This window comes from Labeo rohita, chromosome 3 (genome assembly GCF_022985175.1).
Source record: "Labeo rohita strain BAU-BD-2019 chromosome 3, IGBB_LRoh.1.0, whole genome shotgun sequence".
In the NCBI taxonomy this organism is placed as follows: Eukaryota; Metazoa; Chordata; class Actinopteri; order Cypriniformes; family Cyprinidae; genus Labeo; species Labeo rohita.
In genome coordinates this window covers 6,663,410-6,676,078 of record NC_066871.1, presented here as the reverse complement: position 1 = coordinate 6,676,078, position 12,669 = coordinate 6,663,410, and the positions used below count along the sequence as shown (strand labels likewise).

General features: G+C 35.3%; 1 protein-coding gene across 1 annotated transcript in view; it reads right to left on the bottom strand.

Moving 5' to 3' along the window:
* Positions 1-11,700, bottom strand: part of lmx1al (LIM homeobox transcription factor 1, alpha-like) — a 31,138-nt gene extending 19,438 nt beyond the window's left edge. Inside the window, exons 1-3 of the mRNA XM_051106333.1 lie at positions 11,519-11,700; positions 8,307-8,392; positions 7,984-8,167 (exon numbers count right to left, since the gene is read on the bottom strand). Coding sequence (XP_050962290.1) covers positions 7,984-8,167; positions 8,307-8,392; positions 11,519-11,562 — 314 coding nt within the window. The 5' untranslated portion in view covers positions 11,563-11,700. The remainder of the gene's footprint in view (positions 1-7,983; positions 8,168-8,306; positions 8,393-11,518) is intronic.
* Positions 11,701-12,669: the final 969 nt, after the last annotated feature.

The window sequence follows — 12,669 nt, the reverse complement described above, 5'->3', positions numbered from 1 at the left end:
TGATGAGTCATTTGGTCCTGGAAAAGGTGACGAGTGACGTCACAAGCGAATAAAAGTTGTTTTTGCAGTAATTTGGAGGTTATAGTTTTTTTTTTTTAAAAAAAGCACTTAGATAATTCTTCTGTTAAAATGTGTGTATTATTTGATCTAAAAGCTGTTTCAGGGCATCAAAGTTGAAAAATGTGACCCTGGACCAAAACCAGTCATAAGTAGCACAGGTATATTTATAGTGATAGCCAACAATACACTGTATGGGTCAAAATGATTGATTTTTCTTTTATGCCAAAAATCATTAGGATATTTAGTAAAGATCATGTTCCATGAAGATATTTTGTAAATTTCCTACCGTAAATATATCAGAAGTTCTTACTTACTAATTTCTGATTAGTTATATACATCGCTAAGGACTTCATTTGGACAACTTTAAAGGCAATTAAAGGCGATATTTTGATTTTTTTTTTGCACCTTCAGATTCCAGATTCTCAAATAGTTGTATCTCTAAATAGTGTACTATCCTAACAAACCATACATCAATGGAAAGCTTATTTATTCAGCTTTCAGATGATGTATAAATTTCAGTTTCAAAACAAATAACCCTTATGACTGGTTTTGTGGTCCAAGGTCACAAAATGGATATAATTTTACACAGAAAATGTTAGTAAGAGGATGTTTTCACGTTAAAATTATGTTAAAAAGCATACTGTTTACATCTGAAACAGCAAATATTTGAACATTTATTAATATCCCCCCATACACTTCCATTACTGTAACTCTGATTTCTGCTTTTTTAAGAACTGGAGGGACAACTGGAAACTAATTTTGTTTTAATCAGCATTATGCTACATATGTTGTCGAATGAGCTCAAATGTATCAAAATATTCAGGATTCGGAATTTGTATCAACATTGTCTCAAATGTTTTTCATAAAAATCCCTATGATAAATTAGACTAGAGCAAATAATGGAATAGAAAACTATGATTTTTGATTGCAGATATTGATATTTTAGCAAATCCAGACACAATTCAGGACATTGAATATTATGGGGCCTTTTCTCAAGAGCAAAGTCTGAGAAGCATGAGGCTTAAGCCAAAATCTCCATTTGCTGTCTAGGAAAAACAAGTGAGATATTACAGGCACAATATGTAGGTTTTCGACGCTGGAACAAAACAAAAACAAAACAAACAAAGAACCAAAGGCGTAGTTTGATGATGCTGTGATTGTGTGTAGAATCATGGGATTTGTAGTCTTCATCTCCACAGGGATGGATGAGCTAATGCATTAATAAAGACTGAAAGTTGTGGAAGTGAAACGAGGATGCTGGAGCGATTGCTAATGAAGGACAAGTGTGATACACGACTCGAAAGCAGCAGAGCTTTGTTTATGCCACAGTCAAGCGCTTTTGCTTCTTCCGGTCATGCGTATGTGAGGGAAAACAGTGCTGTTTGTCATACTAGATACATTTGAGTGTGTTAAAAATTCTGTTATAATGCTACTCTGCGTGTTCGTCACCTGTTTAAAAAAACGCATAACATATTAAAGCGTCTTTGGGGTTTCAAAGAAAACATCTACAAAATAAAACCGGAAAATCGAGGGTGTATGACGTTATTGGCAGGCAATGCAAGGACACGGTTCGTTAAACTAGTTAAAACTGCTTATTTGTCTGGATTTAAACCTTCTTGGTAACATTTGGGATAATGTAAGTACACAAGTCAGCAAGTGGTTTTTGGATATTTTAGTAAAAAAAACTTACATATTGTGGCTTTAAAGAGCTCTCATTTGTAATTTTTCATTCTTACTAGCATCTCTTTACACACTGGGGGCTGTTTTGGTTCTGTTTCCCACCCCGCAGAGTGATCTATTAAACTTGGGGCATCTTAAATATCCGCTCCCCTGTCTCCGCTCTGATAGGCCTCCGAGACCCTCGCTAGTCTAATTTTCTGCCAGGGATCCAGGCACCGTACCCTGGGGCTGAGAGCCTTTATTGGTCTGGGACTGGTTTCACTAGGCTGGGCTGCGCGGTTATCTGATGGCTGTGTGTGTGTTGAAGTCAGCCAGGAAGACGCTGATGGAGACAATTTGACCATTTCAGGGATGTTAGCAAATGTTTGTGGGTTTAATGAATAGGGGTTTGGCTTTGAGTTTGGTTTCGGTAAGTATACAGGTGTTGCTGGAATGATTGAAAAATGAATAGTAAATGAATCAGATTTCTGATGATGGAACATAAACGTCATTCAGTTGTGATCTTAAAGGTGACCTATTATGCAAAAATCACTTTCATAAGATGTTTGAACCCAGTTGTGTGGCCACAGTGTGTGAAAACAACCAGTCTATATGGTAAAAATCCACCCACTCATTTTTTTTATCATCTTAATAAATCATAAACAGTCTCTCTGAACACGTGATTCCAGATTTCTCCCTACATGCACGTCATCGTAGGAAGAAATCCCGCCCATTTGTTACGATCTCTGCCCTATTAGCATAAACACAGCCCTGAGTGAGAAGCTTCAGTCCGCCATTACTGTTTTCTTGCTGTATCTGCTGGAGATATACAATGCTAGTGCCAAACAGGCATTACAAGTGTTGTGTTTTGGGATGCACCAATGTACACAGTTTCCAGAGACTTCCTCCAGCTAAGCCACTGAGGACACTGGTTAAATTTCATTATTGAAGGAAATGTCCTGGAAAAATTCAGTAAAGTCCTCTATATGTTTACGGATCAATACCAAAGCTTCATGCGCGAACATCAGCTCACGTTTGTTGTTTTCCAAATTGCCTTTCTGAAATCACTTCTTGGCACTCTGTAAGGCTAATGTTGCTAAAGCTACTTGTTTTCACTGATGCTGCCTTCACGTGCTGCCAGAATGATTGTAAATAGGAATGTGGTAGTTAAAAATTGCATATGAAAGCAATGTGAAGTTGACCACTTGAATTTATCAAGCTCATAATCAAAAGTGGAGCTTATAAAATTTGGGATAGCACGTGAAGTCACCATGAGACCAACTATGTTGTTATTTTTATTGTGTCATGCTCCCCGTCTGTGTAATTCATAAATGCGCATTTATTATACACAGTACAATCAGATGACTGACTTTTACACCAATCTCGGTTAAAACATACAAGGCTACTGAGAGTTTCTGACATTTTCAGTGCGTGAGATTGGCCTGGTTTGTTTTTGCTGTTTCTTGAAGCTCTGCCCTCTTCTGAAAAGGGGCTGGAAGCACCAGCTCATTTGCATTTAAAGGGACAAAAACGGCACATTTTGGCTCATACCCTGAAAGTGGCAAATTTAACAAGCTATAAAAAAATTATCTGTCAGGTACAAGGTAAATAGGTCACCCTTAAAAAAACGGACACTTTTTGCATGTTCGTTGTCTTACTGTGTACATTATTTTAAGTGAAAAATGTTTGGTCTTAGTAATATTAAATTAAAATGTCATCTGAAATCAATCCCTTTTAAAAACATCTTATATTTTGATATTTAACGTCCACTTTTTGTGATCCAAAGTTGGCATGAAATTAAAATTTACCTGCGTGTTACTGATCTTATTGTGAACGATTCATTCATGTATATAAGTTTAACCTCACATTTTTTTAATCAAAACTTTTGATATACATTACAGTATGGAAGAAAAGAGCTGTTGCTACATTCATTTCATCATGACTAATTTGTGATGAAAAAAATGTGCTACATGAAAGTCCAGTGTAAAAAAGTAGATGTGCTACATTTTTTTTTGTCATTGTGTTTTACTTGAATACACGTCATAATATGAAACTAATATAGGACGTAAATGCCGTTTAATGTTGACTTCAAGTCAAAACTTGAACAACAAACTTTAACACCTAAAGAATCTTTCCAATTTCACAAAAGGTTCTTTAGTGGAAAAATGTTCTATAGATTTTTAAAATGTTCTTTACACTAAGAAATGTTTCTTTTTAAAAACTGTTCACTGAAAGGTTCTTTGAGGAACCAAAAACGATTCTTCTATGGCATCACTGTGAAAAATCTCTTTTAGAATTTTGCTGGTGTAATGATTCAATTATTTTAAATAATATATTCTAATGTAACATAAATGTGCGTGTTTCCAAATCAAACATGTTTTTTTTACATTACCTGACAATATATTTTTACAGTAGAACGTCAGCTCAAGATAGTATTTTATGCCCAAATTCAATTTTTTTTACACCATCAAAGATTCTTTGGCACCCCAAAAATTGGAGCACACCTGCTGTAGATGAAGCATTGGTAAAGGAGCAGGAGTGGTGGGTGCTGACGGACAGACAGCGGAGAACACAAGGAGATATTGTTGTGAATTCACTCAAGGTCACCCACACAAGTGTGTGCCAAGTCTCCTCCACAAATACACCACATACCATGCCGCAGCCTCAATATTCACAAATAATGTCTGCAAATGAAACATTTACATCCACATGCAACAAAAAATGCTTATACTTTTCTTTCTTACTTTATTTACGGAATGAGAGAACTTAAATCTCTAAAGGAAACTCCACCATATAGTGTAAAAAAAGGCTGTACTGCAAATGATAAATGAATTCAAATAATACAAATTGACCAAGCTCAGGGGAATAAGAGCACCAGCTTGCACAGTTTCACTGTACTCTGATTCCAGAAAAGCCATCTCATTTGTAATCGTTGATCACTTTTATCCTCATTATGACATCCTTGCTGCAAGCACCCATGCAAAACAATTATCAAATCTACGGTCCCATTTTTCTTCAACGGTGTGAAGAAAAGCAGTTAGTATGGTAATTTCATACCCTGGAACAGTCCTGGATCTCAGGTGATCTATCTTTCCGGAAACATATATAGAATTATTTTATATTCCCTTTGGGAATTCTTCCTGCTAACTTTTCTATCGTCTTTTATTCTCTCTTGTCCGTCTTATATCTTTCATTTGGCTTCCAGATGTCAGCAACAGAGGGAGTGTCCACACCGCTCAGCGGTGTCTGACACTTATCACAATAGTGATAACAGGCCACAAAATCGTCCTTCAGCTGTCCACACTCCTGGTGATGTCACTGGGAAGTTATGGTTTCTCGGAATCTCCCTCTGACCCAAACTGATACAGAATGATTCATCAGAGAATCAGCGGTTAAAGGGATATTTCACCCAAAAATGTAAAGTCTGTCATTATTTACACATCATGTCATTCAAAACACTTTGCATGAGTCATATGAACTGGGTGTTTTTTGGGGGTTTTTTTTGGTTCATCAAATTTGTTTCCCAAAGAAATAAGATCTGAATGAGCTTGATCTGAACGGAATTTAAAATCAGATTAAAATGGGCGGTGTTAACCTAAAATAAACCCATCAAAATGAAAACATAAAGCATGTAAATGCTTAAAGAAGTCCACTTCCAGAACAAAAATTTGCAGATAATGTACTCACCCCCTTGACATTCAAGATGTTCATGTCTTTCTTCAGTTGAAAGAAATTATGTTTTGTTGAGGAAAACATTTCTGCATTTTTCTCCATATAGTGGACTTCCATGGTACCCCGATTTTGAACGTCCAAAATGCAGTTTAAATGCGGCTTCAAACGATCCCAAATGCGGTTGTAAACAATCCCAGCTGAGGAAGAAAGGTCTTATCTAGTGAAGCGATCAGTTATTTTCTTTAAAATAATACAATTTATACACTTTTTAATATCAAATGCTGATATGTCTTACTCTGTCTGGACTCTCATGTTCTCCCTCAACTGAAAAATCATCCTATATCGCTGTTTTACCTTTTTTGTTAAGGGTGTTTCATCTTCTTTGCATGTTCACTTTACAAAGACTGGGTCGGTACTTCTGCAGCGATGTAGGATGATTTTGAAATGATTTTTAAAGTTGAGGGAGAAAATACGATTGGAGTTTTTTGACATACCCTAACTGTCTTGAGCCTGAATACACAGAGTAAAACAAGATAAGCTTTGAGACGAATAAGTATTTAAATTGTATTTTTTTTATGAAAATAACTGATTGTTTTGCTAGATAAGACCCTTCTTCCTCGGCTGGGATCGTTTACAACTGCATTTGGGATCGTTTTGAAGCCACATTTAAACTGCATTTTGGAAGTTCACTATACACCATATCAGTCCATTACATGGAGAAAAATCCTGAAATGTTTTCCTCAGAAAACATAATTTCTTTACGACGGAAGAAAGAGACAATTTTAAGCTACTCTGCATGTGCTGAGATTATGTTTGGAATACATGTAATGCATGTGTAAACCAGGGGCATTTCCTCTGAGGAGGCAAGGGATGCAGTGTCTCCTCAAAATATTGGATGAGAAAAACAATGCCAATATTGCAAATTATAACATTAAAAAGTGTATAAATTACTTGCACTTAATTAAGTTAGAGCAGAAGTCCACGTTTCTCTCGCCTCCCCCTGAGTCCACTGAGTTTTAACAGACCCCCTAAAGCATGCGGTGCGTTTGGTGGTGGGTACTTGAGAATGTATGGGGAAAATCACATGAGAGGAGGCAATGCCTCCATCACGATATAATTGGATATGACTGGTTATGTTTAGCTGTGATTGGTTCATGCGACAAATCCCGCCTCTTGTGTTTGTGCTCGTTTCGCATTCGTGAATCAGCCTGAATGAACAATATAATGGTGTTAATGGGAAGACTAATTAAAAAAAAAGTAAGTAAACAACTCACACACTTAGATATAACCACTTTGTTATGTCAAAATAAGACTTAAAATGTTAAAAGTTAACTATTAAAAAAAAAATAGTTAAAAGTTAACTATTAAAAATAATAGCTGAACATAAGTTCACAAATAAAATATATAGTTTAAATTGTTACTACCTTGAGTTATTACTTTGAAATAAAATGAAAATGTTTTAAAAACACTAACTTGAGATTCGTACTTGGCTTTAATAAATAGTATATTGACTACATAATGTAAAAATATAATATATAATTATTTTCTTTTCCTGATAGTGTAAGTAATGTTTAACCAAGAAAATGTGACTAAACATGACTGATGAAAAAAACGAAAAAAAAAAAAAAAAAAAACGAAGATTTGCCTTCACCGCACCACACTGGTGTAAACAAATATGTGAACTGGATTGCAACACATAGAGTTCACATAAATTTTCAGAATCTGGAATCAGATTGGATTCATTTCGATTTACATACCTAATGATGACACAGTTTTCTTTTTTGGTTGAACTATGCCTTTAAGAAACAGATTCGAACCTACAACAGTACTCATACATCAACTAAACCTACCATCACAAATATTTAACTACACAATCTAATGGAAATTGACCCTTCTCAAAGACCCGACGCTCTCACGCCACACATAATGTTCTCACACAGTGAAAAATACATTGCAGAGCAAACTGACAACGTGAAAGTCTCAGCTTTCAAAATTTTTAATTTTTTAAGAATTTCAAACAATAAATACCATTATGTGGCTCTTTAATGAGATCGCTGTAGCGTCTCAGTCCAAGCAGCACTTAAACCGATCATCTTTTCCTATTTACTAGTTATAGCACAATAACCAAATAACCAAACAAATAAACATGAATGAACACAAGGAGGTATCTTGTTTCAACCACAGAAAGATGCCGCCATTTTCCAACTTTAGATCCACTGATGTTAATCTACTCTCCTGTCTGGTTTGTTTGTCGGAGAAAATAGCAGATTTGCTGTTATGATTGTTCAGATCGCCAGTCAATTAAACTATAATATAACCCTAAATCTACAGTAAGTGTAATAATTAATATTACGCAGTACATATTTGTGTAATTACACCACCTTAAAATAAAGTGTAACCAAAGTTGCTTATATTCCACAACAGAGCAGCAGCATGACAGTATGATCAGTAGAACAACACACCAATGAGGCATTTGCAGAGAGATTAGTGGAATGTTCTTCTGTACTTCATGTTAATCTACACAGAAAAATGTGATGTTTTGCCATACTATGACTTTGATGGCGTGAATACAGGCACGTTGAACTGTCTTACTTCTCGTAATCATGCTTGCAGTAAAGCAGACGGTCCCGACAGTAGCAGGTCCCACTCAGCGCGCTGCGACACACTGCACACTTGACACACGTCTCATGCCAGGACAGTTCATTGACGCGCAGGAGGAAGCGGTCCGCGATGGGAGACTCGCACCCTGCACACACCTCACCTCCTCCCACGTGCTCTGGTGGAGAAGAACAGAACAGGTGTCAGAGGACAGGACACAAACAAATGTGCCATGAGGGACTCGAGACACACACGTTACAGCACTGATAATAATATGGAAAGATGAAGAAATGATAAATGAAGAATAAGAGTCTCACCGTAAGGTGTGGCGGAGGGAGCCTGCTGAAGACATGATTGGTTTTCTTCTGTTTTCATTCCGTTCCTTCCTTCTTTGGAGTGCTGACTGAAAAATAATAGCATAAAGACGTACATATAAAGACAGCAATCAGTGTTAATATGGAATTACTGTAAGCTGCTTGTAATTGCTCAATGTTATTATCAGATTTTATTATTATATGTGACCCTGGACCACAAAACCAGTTGTAAGTCGGACGGGTATGTAGGTATTGTATGGGTCAAAATTATTTATTTTTAATTTATGCCAAAAATCATTAGGATATTAAGTAAAGATCATGTTCCATGAAGATATTTTGTAAATTTCCTACCGTAAATATATCAAAACTTAATCTCTGATTAGTAATATGCATCGCTAAGAACTTCATTTGGACAACTTTAAAGGTGATTTTCTCAAAATTTAGATTTTTTTGCACCCTCCAGATTTTTAAATGTTGTATTTAGGAAAGCTTGGCTTTCAGATAATGAAAAGCTAATTAAAAAAAAAAATATGACTTGTTTTGTGGTCCAGGGTCACATATTTACATGTATTGTGGGTAAAAAGCACACTGTAAGGTTACTGTGAAGATACTGAAAACAGTGCATCATTAGTTTCATTAGCAAATGCCAAAAATCAGGTTCAGTGTGGGCCCGATTTTAATCTGCACTGTAAAATATGTTAACGATTTTTATTTTTAATAAAAACAGGGTCTACATTATAAAAAAGTTGCCTGTACGTTTCCCTATCATATACAATGAAAAACATATTTTAAAAAGAACATTACATGCAGTTTTACTGTAGAAAAAAGTATAAATGGCTTACACTGTAATTTGCTGATACAGTGTATATTGTATTTAACCTTAAAAAGGTATACTTTTGTGTTATAATGACATTTATATTGCTTTAATTATGTTTTTATAAGTTAAGTCGTCTTGTAACTTACGGGAAATGGGTGTTTCCAGAATTCCCTTCACGAAGCATCATATTTGTTTTTGTTTCATTAAGCCTAAATATTTATATTAATTTTGTTAGGCCTATCGGTTATGTATAAAAGTGTTTTAAATACCATTGTATATAGTTAAATTCAAGTTTACTTCAGTATTTTAGTCATATGTGTAACAGTTGAGGTGTATTGTCTTCGTGTCAGTGTCTTATGTTATCAATCATCACGTCGCCAGTTTTGCTGTTCTCAATAGGTTTAACAAAAGAAAAATATCTTAACAGGCCAAAATATGTTGGTATATACTGATACTCTATGATTTAATGACATGTAGAGTCTAGAACAGCAGGCTACGATATACACGTAATCTCGTAATGCTTGGAAAAATGTCAAGTTCTGCGTCGACGCTGCCAAGTTTGTTATTTTGCCGTAAATGCAACATTTATTTAAAGTCTATTCTTCATACGCTTTCTCTCTTACTTGTTTGAAGACATTACTTGTATTTTATCTCCCTATATAAAACGGAAAGTGTTTAATGAATGTGTATGAGAAGGAATGGAGGTGTTTTGTGCTCAGGCATGTGGTTGAGGAGCTCGTCCAGGTAATTTGTCCGGTGTAAGGCGAGCGGCTTCGGTACAGCCACATTCTCACAAACGCTGGTATTTAGCAAAACGAAACAACGCATAAATAAAACCATCTAATATTTCCTGATCCAACGCCGTCGCCGTCACATTTAAAACAGGAAGGCTATTGTCTCTGAAATAATAACGGATGACGGTTGTGATTAATGCTTTTATTATTATAATTGTGAATCAGACTACAGAAGCTTTCACAATAAATATATATTTGAGATTTACACTCATTTAAGTAATATGACATGACTGCTAAACTTTTGAAAAAAGACGGAAAATCTTAAATCTGTTTTTATTGCCTACTTTGCTTTTAGAATATTTGAGTAGCATTTTTTTTTATTTTTGTTGATGGTTAAATTATTAAGCTATTATTATTAGTTTATTACTACTTTTATTGCTGCTATCAAAAACCCCTTTTACATGAAAATTTAAAGTTGCATTTGAAGTATTTTTTTCCCTCATAGCTGTAATCACACTGCGTGTCTGATCTCTTTCCCCATTAATAATGCAGTTAATTGCATGAGTTGATTATTAAAAATACGGGAGCTAATAACAGATCATCAGTCTAGCTGAGGAATAATTGCATTGATATTCGCGCTTGCGTGGAAGTATGAACATTTTAGATATTTTTTTTAATTATTTATTTTTATTGAGCTTTACGTTATCGAAAATATATTTTAATACAAATAAATTAAAATATAATATATAGCCCATCCGTTGTCATAAAGGGCAGGTTATAATGGTCGCGACTGATCTAGGCCTGTTTGACAGAAGAAAAAAAATCAACTCATTATTCCAATTATTTTAATAAATAGTATAAACACTCATTCCTTTACGACAGTATTACCGGACGCAAATTGATATTTTTAATTTCACGATGTGACATTTTGATGTGCGTTCATTTAGTTTTGTAAAGTTTAGTTTTACTTTACATTTGAAGATGCTCAATAACAAGAAATGTCAGTGTTTATTTGACGTTGTGTAAACCGCAAACGTTAATACGAACAATATCAGAGTTTATTTATTACTTATGTGAAATAGCAGCGCTTTCGATTCTGAAGTCAATTTGATCCTAATTTTTACTCGAAACCAAACCATTTATAAACTTGCAGAAACTAAATTGTGCCTGTAATACACTTCAGTACCGTATATAGTTAACCAATTTTAAAAAATCAAACATTTTATGTAATTTTTGCTCAGTTACACACTTGAAAGACGTCCTTGTGGGAAGTTTAGATTTTTTTAAATGTTATATTTAAAATTCTGATGCTCGTCCGTAATTTTTCCTATCAGCTGACCTAAGCTGAACTCCTAAAATATAGGCTAAGGTTTTACTAAACACTGAAACGGCACGCCTATTAAAGTATCATCATGCAAATAAATTCATGTGTAAACAAATTTAGGCTATTAACATCAGTGCAATCAAAACTTTCCACTTCTGTAAAATGTAGTAGATTACAGTAGACAAGTGTTTATTAAAGTCATGAGAAAATATCATGCAGCTCTCTATGTGAACACAGTAAGAAAAGTACTCAAGTACTTCAAGTATCATTTGTGAAACACGCATTAGACGATAGCAGGTGATGCTCGGACTACCTGCGTGATGCGTCCCGGTGCACTTACCTAGTGCTGAAACACACTCCTCCTGAGATTTCTGTTGGTAACATCAAAATACCTTTGAAGAAGAGATCGGGCACCAGTGCTCCAGAAGCCAAACTTTAGCGTTATAGTCCAAAATGCACGCAGTGGCGCAAAAGCATTGCCAGACTGTGTGTGATGTTCAGGAGCGCGCTTTATGTGATGGAGTAAAGACTCACAGTGACGCGCACAGTCAATGATTGTTGGAGGAGGGAAACATCAAGGAGGGGTGCAAGAAGATGAAAAAAAGAAAAAAAAACACCACACACACAGGCAAAGTAGATCTGGCCTATTGTATCTGGCAACGAGTAACGTTACCTCGCTCTTTCTGCTTTAGAAAAACTGTTTATTTTCTGATGTGGTGTTTTAAACAAATGATTGATATAAGGAACTTTCTTATATCACATCCTAGCCTATATATTATAATCTCAGACTTTAGGTAAAGATTATTAGAGTTAAGATGAAAGACATATTTTGAACGTAGGCTAATATTGTTAACCTTAGTTGCGAGTAAATGAGTGTTCAAGATGTGAAGGAACGGAACGTGTCTTTTAAAGGTTGAAATCAACCAAAAATGTGCGTTAGGCTAAATACATTATCAAATGTGTAATTTGTACGTGTAGTCTACATATAAATAACATAAACGTAACGTTTAAACATTTCGAATATGTGTTTGACACAAAAATCGTGGGCAATAACACAAGTATGAAATTGTAATGTAGCCGTATTAAGAGCTAGAGTGGAACAATACTTACTTTATACAGGTGTGCTAACAAAATTGTCTAATATGAACGTTCAGGTCATTTGTGAAGTAATTAATATGCCTAATTAAGAACTAAAAGCTTTCAACTCTAAAAATTGTTGTCAAATGCAATGCAGGGCCATGCGCATCGCGTCTGACATCTAGTGGCCAAATCATTTTTCTGCAAAACTTAGCTCTAACACTTATCAAACACACCTGAACAAGCTAATCAAGTTCTGAAGGATTACTATAAACTTACAAGGTGGTACGTTTGGCCAAGGTTGAAGCTAAACTGTGGGCTGAAGTAAGTTAACATGAAATACAAATAATAAGCAGGTAACGTTAACGTTAGATTGACAGTTTGCGCATAACACTATGAAGTGGTCAGACCCTG